The 26,435-nt window shown below is 37.7% G+C and overlaps 1 protein-coding gene across 2 annotated transcripts in view; it reads right to left on the reverse strand.

Annotated features, from left to right (window-relative positions):
- Positions 1–26,435, reverse strand: part of LOC124170531 (cGMP-dependent protein kinase, isozyme 2 forms cD4/T1/T3A/T3B) — a 193,004-nt gene that overhangs the window by 14,566 nt on the left and 152,003 nt on the right. For both annotated transcript variants that reach the window (XM_046549306.1, XM_046549307.1), the window contains 6 exons: positions 8,449–8,554; positions 8,277–8,340; positions 8,114–8,191; positions 7,091–7,185; positions 5,410–5,556; positions 2,525–2,672 (listed from right to left, as the gene is read on the reverse strand). In XM_046549306.1, coding sequence (XP_046405262.1) covers positions 2,525–2,672; positions 5,410–5,556; positions 7,091–7,185; positions 8,114–8,191; positions 8,277–8,340; positions 8,449–8,554 — 638 coding nt within the window. The remainder of the gene's footprint in view (positions 1–2,524; positions 2,673–5,409; positions 5,557–7,090; positions 7,186–8,113; positions 8,192–8,276; positions 8,341–8,448; positions 8,555–26,435) is intronic.

Raw genomic sequence — 26,435 nt, forward strand, 5'->3', positions numbered from 1 at the left:
GAAAAATTTTGATAACTATTCACAACAGTTAGATTTTCCTGAGTTGGGTTCTTCATAGCCAAGTGAAGAATTATTTGGGCTTCTTCAGATGGGCATGGAAGCAGATAAACCAGCCATAAACATACTCGGCTACCCCAAGCCATTTAGGCAGCCACATGACATCATGTAGGCAGCTGTGTACAAAAAGTAATCTACTAAGAAGGGCAGTATTGATAACTTTTGTATTATATAATTACAGTCTAGGACCTCAAATCCGGAATCCAGAAAACCAGAACATTTGAAAATTCCTCTGCGTCGTGTTTTGAAAAACGAATTATAAGAATCATTACTTTCCATCAAACTAAATCTCCCTCCAAGCCCATTTTCCATTTCTTAAAAATCCTCCCACTCCCCTGCATATATTTACTTCAGCTTATTTTACATGTTAGGAAAAACCTGATTCAGCTCTCCACTAATTCTGATATCCATTCTTATAACACAAGAAGGAAAAATGACCTGCACCGTTTCTGTATAAGAACTAAAAGGTTGAAATGTGGCCCAAATGAAATGGGAATCAGAATTTACAATAAATTATGTACCTAAGAAATTGAAAAATATGCAAAGCGCCAGTCTCCTCAAGGTAAAACTTAAAGACTTTTCACTGGAAAAAATGTATTACTCTGTAAATGAATTTATGAGTGATGACTCTCACGAGTCTTAAAGTATTTCCATTTCCATGTACAGTTCATGCCACTTATGTAAAGTTGTCTGTGAATATTTATTTTTTAAATCCATGCAATAAGTATCTAAATTTCTTCTTGACGTGCCATATATCGGCTATGTTTTTCTATGTATCTGATCTATCATGGCAAATAAAGCATTATTATTATTGACTTGCCACCTCGTGGCACCTCTCTCCAAGCCTTGTTCTCGGATGAGTAGGAATTTAGCACATGCTATGGACATACGCTAAGAACCTTGTCAGGGACACATAAGGATATCAAATATCAAGTACAAGAGCCTGAGCACATGTATAAATCAATTAATTTACTAAATATATTATGAAGACCAGAAATCCAGAAAAACCAGAAATCCAGAAGCCCTTCAGTCCCAAGCTTTCTGGATTGGAGGTCCTCAACTGTATTTAACTACAAACATTTTCCAACTCTGTGGTAACAATTCCAGAGTCTTCCAACTTCTAAGATTAACATTTTGCTTCTTTTGAATTCAGCCATATTGATGGAGTCTATCGTTAATATTTTGATGATACATATTTTAAAGTATGCACATACTTTAAATTTAAATTCATAATTCTGTATCAGAAATACAATGAAAGAACAAAACTTTCACAGAAGAAAAATTATTCGCCTTGACCAGGATTCCAACTGGGATCTCAAGATTCCACACCAGATATGAAGATAACTGGGTATAGTTCTACATGGCAATGCGAGGGAGAAAGAATTTACATTAAGCCACTACCAGTAGAGAGCCACAGAACTGCACTAAAGCTGGGAACAGCAATATCAAAATTCTTATCTGATAAATTCAGTTCTTAGTTCAGGCTTCTGTGATTAAGACTTGATGTACATAAATTTCGATCATATCTCACAACCTTTCCAGGGTGTTCCGTGGTTTCTGAAACCCAGCTGTTTGCTTCTTCTGAGGGAATGAAAGAAGCGACCAGTAGGGATCACGAAATACCAGAATAACCAGATCATACACTAAGAACTGAAAGTAGTTTATTGTAATGATATTTGGTCACCTTTATTTATTAAAAATTACGATGCAGCAAAAAAAACTCCAAAAATTCAGGTAATTCATCTCATTACTCGCAATAAATATTTGGCACCCCAGAGATGTATGGAAGATGGTTAAGAATAAACTACTTCTGTAGTACTGTAGTTACTTCAGTATTTCAGCTGACTGCTGGTCCCTCACTCTTTTAATCCTCCTTCCACTACCCTTTCCTTAACCTACTTTACAAATATTCTTGCACAGTGAGGGCTTTCAGTTTTGAGGCTTCAGCAGATACACAAAGCTGTAAATGATACCATAGAGGAAAATGGAGTCTATAAATGGAGATATGTATTCAAATTTTCACTGGGGAAGAAAATATTTCTTATTAATTATTTTTAATAAAAATAGATAAGTTAGGACTTATATTGGTTCCAGGGGTTTTAAATTTCAATTATCAATTTATTTCCTACAATAACAGAGAAATATACCAATTAATACACATTGCATGCATAAATAAGAGCATACCCTAACAAAAATTTCATGTAAGTAGCCCATAAAAATTAGATTTGAAAATAGCCAGGTCAGATCTGTAACAGCGGAGACACTTATGCTCCTGAGGTCAAATTTGTGCAAGGAAAAACTTAGATTAAGTTCCATATAATTAATTTCCTAACCTTACATACAGGTCTTGCAACATGCCCCCCATCATTTCATAAGAAACGACAGTCCACCTTGTCCAATTCCAGATCTGATACTAATTTTTGATAAGGTATGCATGAACAAACATAAAAATCAACCAAAGTCTTACCTGACTTTTTTTCATTTGCTTTAAGGCAAATGACCTGATCTGGTCACCAGATATTTGTACAAGTTCCACCCTTCCAAAACCGCCAACACCTAAGGTGGCGATATACCTAAGGTCTTGCAATTTCAAGGACTGGAATTCCTCATTCATTCTAAAAAGATGTAAACATAATAATTAGCTCAAGTAAAATTGAATAAATATGTATTAAGGATGAGTCACTTCCACCTTTTTAATGGTTTTGATTCCTGTTCAGTTCGTGTTCTAGGTCCACGCTCTAAACTAAGTGTTTCCATTTAATTCCTTGATTTCTTAAATTTAAAAGGGGGAACACTATCTTGGAAGAAAAGAAATTGCTCAAAAGTTATAGCAGTTGATCCTCTATTTTTGTATGAAAACTCTTCCAAGCACTGCACTTAGCTTAGGTACTGATAGAAAATTCTAACACATATTTCAAGTTTAGTTGAAAATACCAAACAAATATCAGTGAAAATCTTGAAATCCCCATCAACATTTTAAACAACATAGCTCTTAATAAATGAAGCAATGCATGCTGTTTACATGCAATGAAAAAGGTCCAATATTTGCAGCTATCATGTATATGATATCTTCATTTTTCAGGTTGAAACTACAAGAATATATCTCATAAAACTTGGGGAAAATGCTAGTTTTAAGTTTTTTTCCTCAACTTCAATGGAAAAAATGAGTAAGTATCATAATGACTGCACAAATTCATCATCATCATGCACCCTCAAATCTATCAAAACTTTTAAGTGCACCACTGCCTAGGTTAACTAAAAAAATACATACAGTAAAACCTCTATGTAGTGAACCTCTTTATATCATAAACCTCCATACATCATACCACCCCTACGGTCCCGTCTGATTTACATGTACATTTATAGGCAAACCTCTATGTAGTGAACCTCTTTATATCGTAAAACCTCCACTTATCATACCAAGGAGATAACCCCGAGACGGCCTTACTACCTCTGCAAATCGTACCGAGACAACAAGAGACCATTAATGCAGCCGTGATTACCTACATCGAATGACATTTTCAGCAATGAATGTTTAACTCTTTTTTTTTCTTATATACCTTTAATATGCTGTAATTTTCACGTTAACCATTAGTTGTGGCCATTTTGTTCCATATGAGAGCATACCTAACAGTAAATAAAAAAAAAAACTATCCTAATCATTTTAAGTGACTGTTGAATTGAGAAAGATCACATAATTTTCTCCCGAATCTTAGTAAAAATCATGCGATAGCACTCGCTTTCTGTAATTATTAAATAGTAAATATATGTTCATTAATGCATGCATTTATGTTTAAACACATAAATAATATGGTTTAAAATACAGTAGTGCCTTTCACTTCCAAAGGATATGAAAAAATGGTGCCTATCACTGAAACCTCTCTATAGTGAACCTCCATACATCAAATTTTGGTCCCCTCCATTACGATGTAAAGAGGTTTTACTGTAATAGAAACTTGTGGTGGTCTTCGGCTTTTCCTGGAGGCAATGAGCCCCCTTGGTTATTTCTGTTAAGGTATCATGAAAAAAACCTAAATTGCCTCACAAATGATTGGTTCCACACAATCACTCTACTTTAAGTATGAGACATGAATGACGTTCAAAACATTTTGCAGAAATCAGTTTGAAAACATTATTCAAACTGGTTTTTGCAAAATGTTTTTTAGTACCAATTATTTTTGGCTTCAGTTCTGATTCTAGTTCAGATGCTTCAGTTAGGGTGTCCAGCCAATCAAAGTAGAAAAATTCATGCATTATCCCCGGATTTCCAGGGAAAGTTTACAAGATTTAAAAATAATCTTACGTGATCATTGCGATGGATAAGCATTTAAGAACACCAAAAATTACTTCAACACTTTGAAGTAATATTATATTTATGTATTTACAAGGACAAGGAATGCGTTAGTTGGCACAAATTGTGTTCAAAATTCAAATTTATTCGACGCAAGCCAAGATGCTGCTTTGACCTCAGAGTAAATGCTGACATCACCTGGCATTCTATTCCTCGTGTTTTTGTATCTTACGAGGGTCAAGAGAGTCAAGACATTTCAATTATGTTGTCTTGTCTGACAATCCACGTTTCAATGCGGCTGTAAAATTTCTACTAACCTACTGCACTAAAAATAATGGCAAACACATTTTAGGCCAGAAAATGTGAGTTGAACTGGCAAAATTCAATGTGAAATGAATTTTTAATATAAGATTTTAAAATTCCCAGTTGGAGCAAAAACTCATGAATAATTCATGCATAATTCCAGGGGCTAAAAATTCATGAACAGTCCCCAGTTTTACCGCTTGCTGGACACCCTGTCTAAGCATATGAACTGGTCAAACCACGAACTGAAAAATCAAACCAATTCATCCCTAGCAAATATATTTAAAAAGATTCCACACTTTTTTTTCTTTGAATAGTTTCAACACCAAAGAGCCATCCTCAAGGTTATAATAATTTGAGCATGGAGGTAGTTATAAATAGTGACCAGATAGAGAAGAGCCAAGCAAGAAGCTTAGTACACAATACTGGCCCACTACCGTGCTAAATGTAAGACTGATCCCAAATTTCAATTACCTTGGCAAGGCACAAGTGTTGGACCTGGCTAGGGAAACATTAAATAGTGTGAGATAAAACCAAATACATCTACAAATTTAATATGATGGAATTTCACAAATTAAAGGCCAAAGTAGTGTGTGTCAACAGCTCAAGCTTAGATAAATAATTCTGAGGAATAAAAATGAACATCAGAGGAACACACCAACGCATGCTTTAGTTAATGAGCAACTGCATGGATACTTGAATGAAAATAATTGAACAATACAAAATTAATCTTACATAACATTTAAAGATAGACTCACTTTCTCCTTTCTATTGACTGATCCTTGTAACACATTCTAATCTCATCTAAGCTGGAAATCAGCTGGTTGAATGTTTCCCTGTCTATGACTAAGCAGGAAACACCTTCAGGGTCATCTGCAACAATATTTGCAGTTCGTAGATCATCCCTAAATGAAAAAAGAGAAGGTTATGAAATAGAAATACACATTAGAAAATTAATGAGACATGCTGAGACTACTCACAGGAAACAAATTTGTAAGGAAAGTCACATCAGTTTATTTATTTCTTAGGACAAAGTTCTATCACAAAAAATAATACCAAAATGTCTCTCTAATAGGCATACCTATTTTAAGTAACATCATTTTATAACCACCATGAATACTGAAGAAGACACTCAAACCCACTTGAAAGTTAGTGAAATCCTGACCAGAATTTAATTTCACGACTATTGACTGTTGAATATTGTGCTGTTCTTGTTCATAGACAACTCTTACAAGTAAGAGAGACATCAGGCATGAATAACAGACTAGATGGAACTCAAGTCACCATTCAACCTAATGAACTCATCTCAAATATGATTAATCACGGGAAATGGTCAATGAATTATTTTAACATACTATACATAATTGAAAACAAAAATCCACTCCCGGAAAGTTCAACAACAGTTTTCTTCCCTCCATTCCCTCATCATATCCACAAGCAACAGTGTCTTTCAGCCCTTATGTGACTAATACCCCATTGTCATAACCAGTATAATATGGGGAACAACACACATCCTCACACAATCCAATTCATATCTGCAACCAGGTCACGCTGTATTTTTGCTAAAATGTCACCTTTTATGTCGTACATTGACATTAAGGCGATGATACCCAGATGCCCTGCATCAATCCTTAATGCATTCATATCCTGATGACAAAGTGCATAAGATAGACGAAATGGAAAGCGAAGAGCACACAGTACAAGGGCATATCCAGGATCAAAACTAGGGGGGGGGGGCGGCAAGCCATGGTTGCTCAAGTCATAGGTAAGATTTAACCATGGAAAAGGTGAATGAAACCAACATTTTTAAAAACTGTAACAGCTCTTTATTAGTTTTTAAAATTATTTGCTTGAAAAAATATTTTTTTTTTGCCTTAAAGACATTTGCGATTTTTGTTTCTGGGGGAGAGGCAGCTAACCCCTCCTGCCCCTCGCTGGGTACGCCCACGACACAGTAATAGAATTCTTTGAACTTTAGATGCTGTGAAAGCTTCAGATTTTTTTTCATCGCCAAGTTTTGCTTTCTCTGCACCAAAATCTCAGCCAAAAATAATAGAGAAAAACCCAACTGGGAAAGTGACTTACTCAATCATCCGGCATTCAAACAGCACCACAGTGATTTACCCTCAAATGATAAAAAGTTACTAGGTCTCCCATTCTGAATGACCAACATAAGATAATCACCCTTTATATTATCACACACTCAGGGGCGGATCCAGGATTTTTTTCTGGGTGGGGCACAAGGGTACCTCGTAATATAAAACGAATGCAATGATAATGGGACCGTATTAAATATCATGCATATTTTTGAGGGTTTGGGGGGGGGGGGGGGGGGGGCACGTGCCCCCGTGCCCCCCCCCCCCTGGATCCGCCTATGCACACACTTGTTAAAGATAATTTTGGATTAGTTCTTAAACACTTTTGAATTTTATAACTCACCCCTGCAGAGCTTTCTCTCCAAAGAAATCTCCCTTTTGTAGTGTTCGTATGAAAACCTCTTGAAGGTTGTTCCCTTGTTTAATAGTAACTTTCACCTAGTTTTTCACAAGAAAGAAACAAAATGAAAGCATGAGACTTATAATGCAACACCTAATTTCATGTAAAAAAAACAAACACGTAATAATTTAGGAAAAATAAAAACATAAAAGACGATAAAAAAAGGAATAAGGCACAAAATAAAATTGAAAAATTGTCAATAAAACAAAAAATTGTCTACTAAAGAGGCTCAAACAGAACAACACCGGGAAGAGAGTTTCAAGTAAACTATCATAAAAAAGAAAAATACCATACCAAAAACAATACATAATATTTGCCGAGAGTATTTCTTTACTTCATGCCATTTTTAAAATAGCAAAGTTTGTAAGCTAATAAAATAACCACAATCGGGTAACTTTAATTTAAACACATGACATAAAAGTCTGTTGCTTTTTTCACTAGATTGAAATTATAACGTCCCGAAAATAAATCTCATGGCGGGCGCTCAGGCGCTCTTTCTGAACCCGCCATGATATTTATTTCCGGGATGGACCGCTTTGGCGCTCAATTTGAGCGCCAAAGCGCTCGCCATTTTGTATTCTATAATTTTCATCCTCCGCTTTGTAATCCCCAGTTTTCGGTGCTATGGCGATAGCCAATTCTATTTCCACAAATTCTGAAGTAAGTATAGAGCGATGACAGAAAACAGCACGTCTCAAACGAATATTAGGTTACCTCAATATTCCTACCGTTCGTGATGACCTGGACTTTCCAATCACACACCTCAACCAAAATCCAGTAATGAAGGTAAGCAGAAAATGCTAGCAGCACTTTTTCACCACTAGTAGAAACGCATAAAATCAACTGAAGCTGACTGTTTATACATCTCATTGGGACTTGCGCATTGATTACATTGACTAGGTTGGTCGAAGACGGAATTGCTGCTTTGACGACTCAAGTACCTTTTTAAATTCAATTCAATCTTACCTTTCCTTTACTGATGATGAAAAATGTATCACCTCTGGCACCTTGTCGAATGATGTAATCACCTTCATTATAATAAGTCTGAAATAGAAATTACATCTATTAGTCAAAAAATAATTCTAAGCAACTGCCACATAATCTCCAAACAATCGCAACCCATAATTACCTCTTCTAAAACGTCAGAGATCTTTATTAGGGTATCTTCCGGCAAGTTCTTGAAAATAGGGACACTGAAATCAAGAGAGCAGAAGTCATGAGCATAATAGGAAAACTAAAAAAAACAAGGTATGTGATGAGAAATAAATAAAATATCACAGTTTAGTAATTATCGCACACACCTTTTCAGAAAATCAGTATATTCCGCCTGACGCATCAGCCCCGTACGCATCATTATGGTTTGGAAACATTGCCGTTCTATAGCCCATAGCTTACAGTCGGTGGCAGCTGTGAAGAAAAATAGAATGCTATGAGAAACTAACAAGAAATTAGTATATATTTTATAAAACTTTTATAAATAAAAGTTTTATTGGGTAGCAACTTCTTCATGCTGAGTTCTAATACTTTGTTTTCATCTCTGACGCAGGCAACATGGCTGGGGCCTGTCTGGTGCATGAAGTCAGCAACGGAGCAACAAAATTGTAAGTTAAGCATGCAATAGCCCTTAGTTATACTAATTTACTTTAATACTGGGCCATTCTGGGTAACCAAATGCCTGAAGGTCAGTTTACACGATATGTTATCACGTACGAGTTAACGTCTAATTGCATGAATAATTTTTGTGGACCGAAACGCAACATGTACAAATTCATGAACCAAGTTAGAACAGGTTCTATTTTCTGTTCATGCATTTGCACACATTAGATGGTTACACGGTGCAAATTTTGGCGTTCATACATTTAGACATTAACTTGTGCTAGCTAATGTACTACCATGTAAACAGGCGGTAAGAGTCCATGTCAGCCGCCAGTTCGTTGATAATGTGGCAACTGTCTACAATCTCTACTATGCCAATAGTATTGACACGATAAATAAAAGTGGCTTCCTATACAGTTCAGTACTTTTTATCATGCGCACCGACAACTGCAAGGCATAATGGCAAGTCAATTGCCACTCGCAGTCAGTACCGTAGCCCGAAGATTAGTTTGGGAAAATAAAGATGGAGCTCACCCCTGATTTCCTTATAGTGCGTTTTTTACAAAAGAAAGTTCGTTACACAAGCATACAGGATAATGCACAGAGTTTGGTACCAATTAGAATACATGTCTCTGTGTACTTCCTGGCATGACTATGGCTTGGGAACATAGGACCACGGCTTAGCGTCCCATGCAAACAACTAGCTTTCCGTGTGGTATCTATCTCATGGAAGTACCCAAAAGTGTCCGTATACCTCCGAAAAAATAATTTACCCATGTGAATTAGCATATGGACCCCCAAGCTTGAAGCCATTACCACGGCCACCGCGCTAATCCCACCACTATGGAGAAGGGGCAACAAGTAGAATACAAACAAGCCACACCACGACAAAGGGAAAGGAGGGGAGAGGGTCTCACTTTGTAGCTGGCACGTTCCAACCCCTCGGGAGGGGAACAGCCCCCTGTGGCTGAAGACCAGCAGAGGCACAATAGACCAAACCCTAACAATGTCCACGCGACAGAAGTGCGGTCGTAGAGACGCCAGACATGCTTGATGTGAAAGGATACCTTTGGGTGGCATAAACATAGTGAAAGCAATAGACAATGAGCGTTGAAAATCCTCTATATCACCAGCAAAAACATAGTTGCACGCAGTGTATTAGTATGCAATAATGAAACGTAGTCATTTAGTCATGTACAATCAATTAGCAATGAACATTAAACATTTAGCTGAGAAATAGAATTTATAAGAAGCATTACACAATATAGGCATATATTTCAGTCAAATACTCATGCACACATCCACTTATTTTCAACCAACAAGGCATATGTTCATCTGTTTTTACTAATGATGCGATGCAAGGAAAAATATTGTACTGCATTGTTCACAGTCTTCACTGCATGTGTACGAAATTCAGATCATGCGCATTACTTGGTTAGAACTCAAAGAAAATGTCACTGAAGTGGTCCGATAAAATAAATAGTATTACATAGTGAGTATGTTTCACACATCGTTGGATTAATATTATACAGTTAGCTCATGGGGAGTGAAAAAGTATGCGCTTGCCACATAATAATCATCACGTATGTATTTGTCATATTAAAGTTTAAATAAGACCGTATTTTGAATAAGAGTTCCATCCCAAAAAGTATTTGCATGCTTACAATGATATCAACTACTACACATGTACCTCTTTTCATCATATTCCAGATCCTAAGCATGACGTTCTCTTCATTTATTTGCAAATCATTTGGGTAAAACAAATTCATCCACTGGTTTCATTAGTTTACCCCACACACATCTCGAACAATCATTTACTCAATCTTAATAGATTAACTTCTTTCTTGATTCTATCACCCCTTGACTAACATGAGATATCCATTGAGGGAACCTTAAGCCCAATCGGGATTTAAAGTTTTCAAGTACGAGATGAGAATGTACATAATGTAAGAAAAACACTAATGGAGCCACACAAATGCTATAAGAAAAACATATTAGAAGTAAGCACAATACCTCATAGACCATTCAACAACATATCCTTGTCAAGTACCTCTATTCCTTGGTAAGAAAGCGATCCGCATGCAAATATAACGTACCTACCAAAAGGGACTTACAACCACTGGGTGATTATGATAACAAGAAACTAAAAGGTTATATAGCAAGTTAATAATTATTATTACGCCGGGTGCCAGCCGTATATATTAAAATATTATTAAAAGGTGATAGAGCTTTTATGGGTGCTCCTATGTTTTTGTTGTGGATCCCTCCTAGACTCTGCATGTGGTGACGTCACCGCAGTCAGAACCATGCGTTGTGATGTATTTCTGAAATAGCCGTTGGCGGCGCTGATATTTGCACCGGAAGTAGTTGACGTTCGCGTATGTTAATTTACACTGAACGATCTTTGTTTACGTTCCCGTGCGCATATCGTGATTCGCGATTTAAATGACGTAGCCTGTCATTGGAGTAGAGGGTGCAGTGAAACGGTTCAATTGTTAAGCTGTTTAAACTGAGTAACATGTGATTTAAATAAGTTACATACAACATGTTTTGCGAAAAAATAACTAATTCATGTAACATGTTATACGTAACATTGTGTTGTAAAACAAATATTCTTGTTATGCATCAAGTTTTTGGTTTCCCACACGAAACGGAAAGCGTTGAAACTTTTCCCGCCTCATGTGAGAAACAAAAAACTTGTTGTATATCAAGAACTTTTGTTTTATAACACATTTTTGCATGTAAAATGTTACACGGATTGGCAATTTTTTCGTAAAACAGGTTATATGTAACTTATTTACGTAACATGTTACTCAGTGTAAACGCAGCTTCAGTTATCGGAAAAGTTAACGGTTTTGTAAAGAAACGGGCGAGTTGGAAACTTAATTGATATTATGGTAAGTTCCATTCCAACGTAAAATATCTAAATGTTTAAGCTTACATACACCCTACCATTACTTCTCTACTCGGGTAGAGGATTACCTACCTATTTATGACTTTTGGTAATGTGTGTACGTTTAATATCCTACCTAGCTTTCGGGTTGAATCACTATGTTGGTGAGTTTATGTTTTGTATTATACTAATCCAAAAAGCTACTTAAAATACTTCGTTGGTTGTTCTGTGACTTTCAAACTATTGTTATTTGCATATTTCGTACCATGGTTTCGACGGTTAAGAATGGTCGTGTTTTAATAAAGAATTCTGTTGCGACACGAAGTTTAAGTGATTCATTCAAGAAGTTTTTTGTGGAGTGCAAGCAAAAATTTGCAATTTTGGCCTTTTGACCTCACAATGTGGGTCGAAACCAAAAATTTGAATTTGCCTTATGGGGTTTCAATGTTAAAAAAATCGGGATAGAAAAAAGTCTGAATTTCATCGACCGATACGTCAATTCTTAGGTTTTCGGACACGAGAAACCCGAAAATAACACTTTTATTTACGAAAATTCAACCGTTGACCCAGTAAGGTCACCGTCAAGGTCATAAGGGTGGCAAAAGGAATAGCATACCAACAAAGGTGTCGATCCATGGGTTTTATAGGGTGCCCAAGTCATTGGTATTGTACGAATACCCGTATTAGTCACTAATTGACCTCCGAGGGTCACCATGGGGGTCAAAAGGTCATAAGAGTTAAAAGTCGGGTCATCATGAAAACCAACATGTCAAACCATAGATTTTGAAGGGTGCCAAAGTCGGTTAGGCAGTTCATAGATCCGTATTGTAGATTTTTTGACCTCCGAGGGTCACAATAGGGGTCAAAGGTCATGGCATTATACGTGGAGCCATCATGACAACCAAGGTGTCAAACCATAGTTTTTAAAGGGTGCTCAAGTCAGTATTGCATTTCATTTACAAGTATTGTTGAATTTTTGACCTTCGGAGGTCACAATGGGGGTCAAGGGTCATAGAGGTAAACGTCGGACCATCGTGACAACCAACGTGTCGAACCATAGGTTTTAAAGGGTGCTCAAGTCAGTATTGCAGTTCATGTATCTGTTATGATTTTTTTGACCTTCGGAGGTCACAATGGAGGTCAAGGGTCATAGAGGTAAACGTCGGATCATCGTGACAACCAACGTGTCGAACCATAGGTTTTAAAGGGTTTTCAAGTCAGTATTGCAGTTCATTTATCTGTATTGTTGATTTTTTTGACCTCCGATGGTCACAATGGGGGTCAAAGGTCATAAAGGCATGATTTGATATATCACGGAAACTAATGTCTCCAACCAAAGGGTGACCAAGTGAGGTGCGTAGTACACATAGCATCCATTTTGTTAACTTGTTACCCTCCTGAGGTCATAAGGTGGGCAACATTCACGGAGGTGTGTGCAAAAATATTCGGGAGATCAACCCGCTAACCGAAAGGATTTCAAGGATACCCAAGATAGTGGAGCGATAAACATATGCATCTTGTTAGTTTTTGGGACGGCGGAGGACACTTCGTGAATGTTCCTTGTTAGCTTTGTTTTTTGGGTACAGTACAAATGATCGATTGGGATAATAAATCCATGCACCGGGAAGATTTTCTACTATTATTCAGAACAAGCAAATCAATACTATCCATAAAGTAACTATATCTGGTGCAAAATATTTTGAAATTTTTCGTCGGCTGCTTTTGCAACTAGTTTAGGGAAAAAAGTCAAAATCTAAGATGGTGAGTATGGAGCCTTGATTGAGTTGAATAGGAACAGCCACACACCATTTCAAAAGTATTTCAATTTTAAGCGTAAAATTTCACACAGTCAGTCACAATTGAAACCCTTTGTTAGAATCTTATAAAAATGTGCATTTTACGGTAACATTTCAAAATATTCGAAAATCGACATTCAGGTAATGTGCACTTATTTCTACAGCATTTCATGAGCCTTGTTAAAAAAAAGTTTGATATCAACACATCGAAGATTCACAAGGTGCTAACTTCAAAAGAATGTACACACGCTAAGGAACCAAAACATATTACAATAGGAACATAGGATAACAACTTCTAAGTTACAACATCAATGGGTACTAGCTCACAGTATATGATGGCCACAGTTTTCACAGCATATGTAACTCTTTTTAAGCTTTATATATTTCATTTATCAACCAGCAGTTACACTTGTTTATATTTTAACCAATACAATACTAACATGAATCGTAAACATTTCACAATATACCTTCATCCTATCAATTATTTTTTAGCCTATTTGACCTACTCTAAACCAGCTTAAGGTAATTCAGACAACAAGCTTTTTCACCTATCTCTTTGATCTCACTAGACAAATAATTACCCTAACCTTTCACGAGCTATCGAAGCTGAGTCTATTAAAGTGATACGACTTTCAGAAATACAGTTGCATTATTAGCTGAGGAATGTTATAGAACGGTTGATTTTTTGGCATTTCATATCTGTCTTCCATTCCTCCTACAACAACAAATAATAAACATCATATCCAAGAAAATGACCATTTACAGTCTCAATCCCCTCCAGCTTTTAGAAATCATCCCAGAAATCCTTTCTCCTTTATCAAGCTATATTTTGACTCCACCAAAAACTATAGCAATGGCAAAAATGATTTTACTTACCATCCCATACCCTACCACATATATCTCTAAGCACAGTAGCATTGCATTAATTCAGATGTTAATTCATTTTTCTTTATGTTTCCTCTCTTATACGATATTATTTTCTTTTCAAATGAACGTGACCAGATAGCCTTAATTTACATACATATTTTCTTCAAGATTATAGCTTCAACATACATAAGGATAAGTAATTGTTTTAATGCTCATACTATGAGTCCACGGTAAAACACGAACGTAAAAGCGCAAACTTGCCTATCAATATCTCCCCCTATCTTTAAATAATGCGCAACAATGAGGTTTGTAAAATCCCCAAAAGGTTATAAGATGTCTTCACTCACTCACTGATTAAACCAGAATGTTTTGTGAGGGTATGTGAGGGTATAGCTCATCTCAAACTAAGCCAAAGACCATTGAATATCATACATTCACAGTAGCGGGACTATTTTCTTCCCCAATCACACGTACCCCTTTCAATATAGAGTAATAACTTCAATACACTTTCAATTTACACAGTTTATCTAGAATTTTTCCTTTCCATGAGCCACCTAGCACTGATTTTTTTGGGTGTCAGAAGGGTTCAAACGTGATTTGAACCCGAGAGCCCTGGATCAGCAGCCCAGCGCTTTACCCACTAAGCTACCACCCTCCCCTAAATAATGCCTTATTCTCATTAACGCGGTCGGTATGACATCTTAATGCTCGAGTGCACTCGCCCAAGTAGAGGGTAGTAACGAGTTTTTTTTCGCGACGATGTGACCCACTAACTTGTTTGCCTTGGATACAAGGCTCTCACCGGCACATTTACATCATCAATCACAAGGCCATCAATACCATCAGAATATTTAGCGGCAGCCTTTAATTTTCTCCCGCTTTGCGACAGAATATTCATTTTTACCAAAAGTTCCCTTTACTTGTAAGACAGAAGCTAGCACAACAAAAAATATTCACAGCTATATTTAATTAACCTATTTGAGGAACCACTGATAAGTAAATGGGACTTTGCAATTGGAATCAGTCTGCCACAGTTCACAATTTCCTCTTTCAGTTTAGAGTCGCTTTCAATATACATTTAGCACAGTATTGTTGGTCGAGTAATAAATGGGCGGGAATTCGCGATTTTATTAATAAAACATTGCAACAGTTTTGAGGTTCGATTAACTGGGTCAGCCAACACCCTAAGTTATCATCAAAGCAGTAACTTTGAACTTAAACGATTAAAATTTTTAAAATTTCTAATTTTAACTGGAGCGTTTGGATGGGCTAATCAAAAACTGTCAACGGTCGATCCTAACAACTTGAGTCCATAATACCATCATCACATTTACTCCAAATCTCATCTTCTTTGAGACGGATTTCAATACGGTATTTACACATGAACTAGATAACCTCGGGTATGACTTGAAATAAATCTAGGCTTAGCAAACTGGAATAACTTCGAGTAGTCCGAAACGTAATCAGTCATCGCACGTGATTAGATCATATGACAATGCATCATTGGGGACTACAAGACTTAAACCTTTCCCAAGGGATTAGGCATGGAACCGCTGCAGACTCGGAGGAAACAATACTCTAAGATATTTTGAAAAAAAAAACATTTCAGATGTCTTTCAACGTGACTAAGAGAATAAAAATTAAACGCCATACTATACTTCAACATCCAGCAAAAGCGATAAAATGAGGGATGTAAACAGCAGAAAACGAATGCATTAGGTAATTCCCACAAACCAAATGACCATTATAAACACTCAAGCTGCATTCAAATTATTATAAACCATAATTTACTCTCGTCTTTCACTTTCACTTTGCGTAACTTCAAAGATCCTGTAAACCACTTCAATATTTACAAGGCGAATCACGGGTCGGTATGTAGATACATCTGTGGACATGGAATCGAAATTACCGTCAAAAGATAGTTTCTGTTTTGCATCCAACAGTTAGTATTTCAGTCCCTCTCCATTTGAAACTACAGATTGCACTTTATCCATTATACTTACTCATTGTCAATATCAATGCAAACAAATATTTCCAAGTAGTCGCTATGTACCTTCTAGTTTCATAGATGGCTCACAATCTCATCCATAGTTCTAACGCATTTTGTTTTTTTTTTTCAGTCTATTTCCTGAGGTGAGTACATATTTTTTTTAATCCTCTGCAGTTAGAAATTGGCTGTACTATCAACAGAATTTCAAAGGTATTTTCGCATCTTCCTGATCAGGCAATTGCTTTATTGTCGTGGGTTTTTCTTAGGACTTACAGGCCCATATTCAATTCTTTGATTCCTCATGTTCAATATTGATGGTGACCTTAATATTTTTAATTCTTTCCGTGTTTATTTTCTGATTATCATGAATAGAACCTCTCCTGTTATCATCACACCAGTTCCAGGCTTCTTTTTGCATCTTGCTACTTTTTTGTCCTTAGAGCTCTATTCTTAGTTGTTTTCCTCAACATTTATACTTATTGCTTAACTGTAAATTAGCATATGTACCTCACGACCGGAATAACCATATTTGACGGCTTACAAGACGCAACTTTTTTACTAAATAATAGCATTAAAAATTACATGCGTTATATAAGTGAAGTTTCGACCTCCGTGGATTAATGTTCAATATTGACTCCATTATATTTACTAACGTATATTTATTATTTTATTGAAGAATGTTGCAGCATATATTGTTGTTATTAAGCTCATTGATATTATGTGGCGGTATTTATCGTTGATTTAACATATTATATATTATTATTATTATTTTGCTATGGTACTTAACTATTGCTATGGTAACGAGACTGCAAACCAATCCCCTTCGCAACAAATAATTTCTCGCATCTCAAGGGAATATAGTACAGGTGGGTTTAACTGTTATTGTTGATGAACCGTTCATTTTAATCTTGTTTACTAAAAAGATCTGTTCAAGATATCTGTTCTTGACGAATAGTCAAAGCGTATTATACACATTACATATTTTTCATAATAGTTCCTCGCCCCTTCATGAACGAACGATAGAAATTGATGCTATTCCTATATTTTACCATGACAATCGGCTAATTAATCTTCCTTCAGGAAGTTTTCCGTACCCAGTGCTGGCAATTCGAAATTCCAGTTCCTATCGCTCTAAACAACATGTGCGATTCATATCCACGGTTCTTAGATGTTACACGATGACGTTTCTCACGATTCTACAAAAAATTAATTTCGTAATCGTAAAAAGTGGCAAAGAACTTTTCCGTTTTTACATTCTGTCATAATTAAAAAAAACGTAAAAGGTACCGCTCACTTTTCACGAGTTGGAGACGTCATTGGAGCTGCGGTCATTAACTCGTTCAGGGGTTACCAACCATTGAGGGAAGGAATTGCTACATCACTAGAGTGTAAACAACAACGAAGCACACGAGGTCGATGATAGGAGGATAGGAGCAGCTGAGATGCAGTGATTCCCTTTTGAGATAAGTTGATGACGCCACGATGCCGAACGGTCCACCAATTCACAGCTACTACTCGGACTGATGCACGGGCTTCGCGTGGTTCGCTGTAGTTTACACTCTAGCAGCGATTCTTCCCATAATTTTTCTCTTAACAATAAAATGAGCCAGAACTCTAATGACGGGAAGACGGCATAAAAAGTGGGCACTACCTTTCGCGTTTTCTTATTGTAAACTGACGAGAGAATGGTATCATGGAGAGATTTACTTATTCTCCACCTTGTCTTTCCCTTTCATCAACCGAATTCTCTTAATGAATTGCGGCGTCGGGTCTGAGGGAACGATTCTGTTCCGAACGCGTCCATCTATTGTCCGTACCATAAATATGGAGAATCGGGTTTGAACGCTTTTAAAAACCATACCCCTTAAAGATAATTTTGATGATATTGGTATCTTTTCTTTTCTTGTTATATTGCGCGATGATTTATATGGCTGAAATTTTTAACCCTACTCGTTAAATATAGATACTAGTGCATAAACTAAAAAAGTACCAGTTTATTCAGTCTTTCTGAGAAAACGTCAACTGTAAACATTGGCCAACGTTAAACGCGCATCACAAAGTTTGCCAAAAAAGTTATCGAGTAATGATTTTTTAGCAATAATCTTAAGCTTCAAAATTTTTCGGCAATTACAACAATGAGGAACTTGCATGGGTCGTAGATTGCTCTAAAAACTATTTTGAATAAGTCAAATGGATACATTAGCTCGCAAAAATACCTTCAGTTTCTCTATTCAACATCAAAAGAAATAAAAAAATTGCATTTAAAATCGAGAAAAATTTCTCTGAGCCGACCACTGCGCGAAGACACCCGAGCGTTGCCGAGGCCAGGCGTGACGTCATAGGTGCCTAAACAACCGTAGGGAGTAGGGAAATACGCTGAGCGCATGGTGTAAAATTTGTTTTGAGGGAGTATTTAGCCGCTCATCGTCACTTTATTTTGTTCTGTTATTCTTGGGAAAGTTTTCCTATTGCTATTGTGCCTAGATTATTACTTGGGATATTAATAATGCGGCATCGGGATGATGAAGTACAAGCGTTTCACTTCGTGTGTTTTGGTTATCAGAAAAATGGATGATAACGTTGCCACTCGTTCGAATAGTACACCTGAAATTCATCTACGTCTACATAATACCCCGCAAGCCGCCTAAAAGGCGTGTGGCATGGGGTGTTAGGACACCAGCCTTTTTTTAGGACACCAAAAATTGATGCCACGACCCTCATGGAATTTGTTAAGACAAATTATTGCTATACGTCGGCGGCAAATCGAGTTGTAAAAGAAACTTGTAATACTGGAGGATAACGATCGTAAGCTGTGCTGTTGACATTAGAGTAAGCTGTGCTGTTGAATTTGGCAACGCCGGATTAACGGAGAAGGTAGTCCTATCCGCCCCACGGTACGAATTCACAGCAAAACAGTCTGCACACAATCCACATGTGAGATCGCGAATCGGTTCCGCTGCCAACACACACACAAGCTACAACCTATTTCAATAATAAAGGTAAATCCATAAACAATATACTAGCATATACCATAATAATATAGTGGGAAATAGGCAAATACTATTATCAAAAACTGGATGTCACTATCACATTCTTATATTCATCACGTACAACTTACAATAACAGAACTCGTTATGATGAATACAACTATTTATTCACTGATTTAAACCCTTAAATTATCCCACACAAGTGACACAGGTGACATTTCTCACTACTATTCGTTGAAATAATGGAATAACAAACTTCACACACAGTTTTTATTTCAATAGCGTGATCGTGAAATGTCATATCTACGGTGAACAACGGAGATTAGCACGCCACTGACAATTTTTACACTACTGTTAGACATTTATCGATAGCGTAGTAGCACTTTTTACAATTCAATCACGATGGAACACTGATAACTCATGGCCGATATTTTTCAACCTTGTCAAACTTTGTGCATTACAAACACTGGCACTGTGATTATTAGCAGTAGCTTAACGGGAGATGTCACGTTGAAAATAACACTATTTTGGCACAAAAATGTTCCTAGATGTCTCCAATCAGCGAGCAAAAGTTGCATTGACTGGAATTCACCTCATAATACAAGCACAGACAGTCCTAAACGACGAATTCTCCGGTACCTACGAATAAACGGATGAAGTTATTGTATATAAAAGCTAAGCGGACATTAGTAAACATCAAAATCGTTCTAATTACATACTTAAATGAATGATATGCCGTCGATAACATCAACTTACAATTAACGTATCCCCTTTCCAATGGCCGTGGCTCAGACTCCTACAACGATGTTATTTAGGTATTATCAAATTTTTGGTTTAACTGCTCCAGTTTTATATTTTATGCCCTTACTCAGATATTAATATTATAAATAATGCAAAATACGAGGGCTTCCAAACCTCTATCGTCGGATATTTATCTTTAAATATACAATATTCAACACGTCTAACAAACGAAGCTCTCACAACTGCTGGCAACCATTACATACAATCACAACAATAGCTTCGCGTGGTGTTTAGGCACCTTTGACGTCATCGAGGCTTCGTCGGCAGTGGCTTGGGGGGTGAGGGAGTTTTTCCCGCGCTTTAAAATTCGTAATATTTATCATTAAATATCTCACGAAGGAAAACTCAGATTTACATGCGGTTTTCTTTGTTGTATTCAGAAAATAATTTTCTGTCCGCCTATGAAATTAAAAAAAATCATGCAAGTTCCCCATTGTTATTGTATTTTTTATGAAACAACATTTTCTAAGCAACGGTTACCCGAATAAGGTGAATTTTGACACTGTTGCCCTTGGCTAGTTTTCCGTATCTTTATACACACATTATCAATTGTTTACAATTATGCGTTGATTTTATAAAGATTTTTATTATTTTAAATAGGTGTTCAATTTCTGCAAATCTTCGAAACTAATATTATTATGCCACAATCAGCGTTTCGTGAAAAATCTCTATGCATACTGTAGGTGAATCTTGGCCTGAAAACGTCTCATTAAACAGAGACAATTCTTGGCATGTGCTTCGCGTTGAATCTCAGTCCTCGGGTCCCGACAGCGATATTCTGCGACGAATCTCATTGTCAGCATCCATGACGGGTACCTAGCGAGATCGTACTTTCTCTTTCCCACAGTTATGAAGAAGTTTTCCGCAAATATACTACCCAAGGCGCGTAGCCGCAAGCATGTAGCCTAAACAAAACCATCTCAAACGGTGAAAGTGATCGTTGTGGACGAATAATTTGCTTAAATATAAGCTCTGTCAGCATCATAGCCCGAAGGTTAAGCGGGCGGTTGAAGGTAGTTCTCATCTCACTCAGTGCGAAGCCAATGACGTGAGAATATCCCACGATCAATTCCTTTCTCTGGGCCACCTGCGCATAATCACAATCAGTAAATTGTACCCCGGGGAATTTTTAGAACCTTCACCTTCATTTTAAACAAACACATATGTTCAAAATGGATAATGGCGAGCTTCTAAGCGTACATCGTATTCAGCAAGCAACAAAACTCGTCGATACATGCCTGTAGTACAATATCAATAAAATAATATTTAGTTATCTTTTGTTTTTTCCATTATTCTAACAGTATTTACAAAATAAAGCGATTTGACTTCGGTAATGGAGCAAAGGAAGCTAATCGGATAATGCAAATTGACGGATATATTATTAAAAATCATTTTCCTAGCCAAAGATTCAGTTTTGTGATTTCTCCGAGTATTTTCCATATCCAGTACGTCATACATCTACCTTCATAATAATATGAGTGAATAGAACAAGAAAATGAATGGTTATGTGTTCCTTAATCCAGGTTTCAACTCGTACAGCCTTTATCGAGGTGCCCCTGATACCTTACCTCGACAATGACAATATATATCGACCCCTGGATCGATGTTGTAAAAACAAATTCTGAGGATTATGTCAGCATGCATTAATAGGGTAGTTTCCTTCATCAAAGAAAACGAAAGGCATTGATTGCGATTCGTTACCCACCATTTCTGTATTCATAATATACAAATTATTACGTTTTAGAAATACCGGTTAAGACGAATCACTGTATACTGGTCCAATGGTATACTGGGAATGGCAATGGTCCATTTTTATCCTCATTTGAAAAGGGCCAGATTGGCGCCCATGCGATGCCACTCCACGTGACGTCACAGAGACCTAGATTCTATACGAGTAGATAGGAGTTTCACATCATCTGATATTACCAATGCCAAATGCATGCAAGAGGCACATAGCTCAACTGCTGAAACATGTCTTAATAATCACCAATTAAAACTGGCTAAGGTCGGAAAGTTTTCTTCGTTTGATAAGGTATTAATAATCCTTATTTAAGCCAAGCGCTACCAGCTAGCAGGGTACTCGGCTACCTGCTAGCATCCTGCGTCGTATCAACGCTCAAAGCCTGGCCCCAAGGTCACCTCACTTGCGGCAGCGGGAACCAGAACGACGTCACTCGGAGTTTTCCCGGCATTCATACTTAGCCGTCGCGTTTTCGTGCGCTTGAAAATTTTCACTTTTCATTTAATCGCGAAAAATAGATATCGTCATTTAAAAATCTAAAAGCGTGAAATACGTACTCAAGGAGTAATAATCTTTCGATTTAGGCAATAAAAAAATAATAGGAAACCACCCTATTCCATTGACTCCCCTCACTCGCCCTACTTTCAATCCATAGGCCACGCCGCTCACGGTGTAGCTGGATTACGTCTTTAAATCAAAGCAGCCACATCAAATAATGTATGGTAGTTAGATATTTGGACGAGTTGACTGACATCTCAGGCTAAATTCACTAAAGGGAAGGGTAGGGAAGGGAGGGTGGAGGAAAACTCAGCGCCGCCATTAATAGCCGCGATATGGGCGAGCTTTGTCACTTGCTGGATACGGATTTCGATAAGCAGCTCGCTATGTTACCGAGACCACAACAGTTTTAACAGCATTCACAAAATAAAGCTATTTGTTTACGGTCATGGAACAAAGAAAGCTAACTGGATAATGCAAATTGACGTATATATCTACCATTAAAGATACATTTCTAGCAGTTGCCATATTCACGGAAGGGAAGGGTGGGGAAGGAAGGGTTGAGAAAAACTCAGCGTCGGAATAATAGCCGCCACTCTAAAGACCGCTATACATGGGCTCCGCCACCGCCGGGATTTGAACACGAGCCCACAGGATGAGCAGCCAACATTCTATGCTCCAAACCAAACTCGATCCTCGCGATTTGTACGAGCCACATGACCTCTTTCCACTAACCCTGTTTTACACGATGCAATCTTCACTGCACCTCAGCCCGCGCATGAAAATGAGCACCGGAATGCCCCGTGTGGTACGGCCCTGAGAGTTGCAGCCGACTCGAAATTTTTGTGGCTAGTCGTGTCGGCGCCGCAGACTGGTTTGCTCTGTCCGGTGACTAGCGCAGCACCCTGACCGTGGTGGCGATCGCTTGCCGAGGTTCGCACGTCAAGGCCTCTCCCATGATGCAATTCAGTCCCTGCAAACACCCCCCCAACCCCAGCCACTACAAATCATCCCCTCACTGTAAAGGTCTGGTAACACGTTACATTAACACATACAAGTTTATGTACGTTTGCGTGAATGATTTTGGTGGACCGGAACGGAACATGTACGAATGCATGAACCAAATAAGAACAGGTTCTATTTTCTGTGCATGCATTCGCATAAGTTGGGTGGTTACACGGTGCATTTTGGCGTTCATTCTCGCGTTCATACATCTGGACATTAACCCGTACGTGTTAATGTATCGTGTAGCCAGGCCTTTTGGGGACTCAATCTTCCCATTCAATCGGCCTTTCATGGTGACGGATTAACATTATCTATAGACTGTTAAACCCACTTCCGACTACCTGGCTGATTTATACAAATATTTAGGCTGAACGAGACGAAATACGACAAAATCATATAATCGACCCCCTCTAAAATCGTCCGAAATCCTAGGACAAATTGTAGAAACACTTAATGTTTTTATATCTCACTGAAAAGCTGGTAGCTCTTCCGAGTAGTATAATATACACAGCGAGTAGAAATACATATAAGCCTCGAGTATGCAAGAAATACTGCAGTAGGGATTGGCAACTTTTTCGTGCCTTCCGTACACATGGTCAAAAGGCAACGTCAAGCGGGTCACAGGCACTGATAGTTTCTTCAGATTATTCCGTAAAATGGTAGTTATTGTATATTAAGTAGACAACACCTGTAGAAATTTCACTGTTGTCGGTATGAACGCTAGTAAAAGTAAGCGAGCAATGTCACCTTTTAAAACTTAATCTATCATCTTGAAAACTTTTAAGGGCGTTTAAAATGGACCATGGGCACCATTTGCCTGTATCTTAAATACGAAAATTTTATCGCAAAAATTTTCTCAGCGCATTTTTTTTAATTTGAGAGACAGGTAAATGTTGACAATTGTATGCTCTACATTAAAGTATTCTACTGTTCACGGAAGGATGGAGTGGTAAGTATGCTTACAATCTCCCCTTCCTTCATGAATTTCCTCTTAAATTCACAATATGGCCCACTCTCTAGTATTCTATCTAAAAAAAACAATTCTCAATCCTCTTACTTCCTCTTCCTCGTTCTCGAGTTCTCTCGCTCGCCATAAGTCCGTGACCTCATCAACTCATCTGCAAATGGGTTACGTTGACTTTTATCGGAATGTAGGCGACGGATTAAAATTGGAAAAATAAGTGTCTCTTTATTTTTCAAACTCTATCACAATCGGCAGTCATAAAATAGGTAAACTAGCCGATTAGTGAAATAGGAAAAAAGTAAAATAATTTCACTCGGGCAGACAAAGACCATAGATACAGTCCAGCCAGCGAGAGTTGTCCGATGACAGTTCAAAAGAAGGGGAGGAGAACCCTGCGCAGGCACGGTTTGCAGCCAATCGCTATCCTCCAAATGCACCTCAAACCCTCGCCTAGTCATACAACGTTGTCACATGCATATGAAGCACTGAAACAATCCCGGGCCACCCAGGGACGCCGACTTACTAAAAATATTGAGGGGGCCCAAACCGGGGATCTTGCCCCGGGAAATTTTATAGGCAGTGAGTTTTAAGTTTTTTAAGCATTTTATAAAAGTCATATGATCAACATTAGAACCCTGATAACTCGAATCTCGATATCTGAACACTCCGGGGAAAATTGACAAGCCTGACACATTTTTTCCTTACACCCATGACGAATTTTTGAGGGGGCTCGGGCCCCCTCAGGCCCCATGGAGTCGGCGCCACTGGAGCCACCAAAACAAGCCCTTTCTTCGAGTCACCAAAATAAAGAATTCTTCCTTTGGGTCCTCAACCCCGTAAGACACTTCCAAATTTATTGGCCAAGTCATTGGATATTGGATTGTGGTCCAACTGACACGCACCAATTTCTAGCCCAACATCCTTTTCACAATATTGGACACAATTTAATGCCCAAGTTGTAATTTAGAACTGGTTCTATTTTCTCGCGGCCAATCTCCAATCAGAAGTCAGTTATGTTGACTCCTAGTGGCCAAAACAAGAAGCTCTTCGCAAAACACATCAGGTTTGGCTTTGGATTTGTTCCGAAAATTCGCTTGAAGTTTCTAGAATGTGGACGAAAGAAGTTTTTTCAATACTGTTTAAAGCGAACAAATCACACGAATGCTTATGCCACGTAAAATCATCGAAATACAATGGCGTTCTCTAGCGGGACATTACAACACTACTTCGGCCAATATTGGTGTAAATATTGATGCGTGTCATACTGTGCGTAACGCCCAATATTTTAAACAATATTGCGCGCCTATTTATTGGCCAATTATTTGGAAAGTGTCATACGGGCTTTAACGCTCGTCGTCCCTTCTGGCTCCTTTCTTCACCGAAGCATTTTGTTTACATGGTGAGGTGGGCGTTTCCCTTTCTTACCTGGTAACCTTACCCCTACCCCGAACTAGACCCTTTTCACTTCCATGGGACAACTCTCAGCGGCTGAACTGTAGAAGAAAGAGTATTTTGTCCGTGCAGCGGTAATTAATGTGGCAATCCCTCTTAATTTGTCAAAGAAAGGGCAGCTGTTTCCCCTTTCTTTTCTTCCAATAGAACACCAGGGTTTTACATCAATGTCACATACTTAAAATTTTAAAACGATGCCCTACGTCTTGCAATCTACTGATTGTAAAATAATTTAGACATTCTACAGAGTTAATTTTGAAAATGATTAATAAAATCATAATATTTCTGGAGATCCTTATAGCCCCAGTTACCCGTGTGCATAAAATATGCAGGCTGAAGTTAAAATATGAATACTTTTCCGCGACGAGGTTAAGGTGATTTAACTTATACAGGTTGCTAAGAATTTTCTCAACAAAACTTAGTTTATCATGATGGCCATATGGGGTTTCCACTGCTTTCTAAAAGGCATACTCTCCAGTCACCTAAATATATTAGAAGTACATACCACTTTCATTGACATAGTTGAGTATTCGTGGGGAAGTTTCTCTACGCACAGGAAAAATACCGAATGGTTCGTTTTCAGCAAAAAATTAGTATATTTTGCTTTCGAAACCCGCGTGAAGAAGTTCATTTTACCGTACCTCGAAAATATGTTGTCTTAGGTTCAGATTTTGAGCTATATATTTACGAAAGAGGAT

Source organism: Ischnura elegans, chromosome X (assembly GCF_921293095.1).
Source record: "Ischnura elegans chromosome X, ioIscEleg1.1, whole genome shotgun sequence".
Taxonomy (NCBI): domain Eukaryota; kingdom Metazoa; phylum Arthropoda; class Insecta; order Odonata; family Coenagrionidae; genus Ischnura; species Ischnura elegans.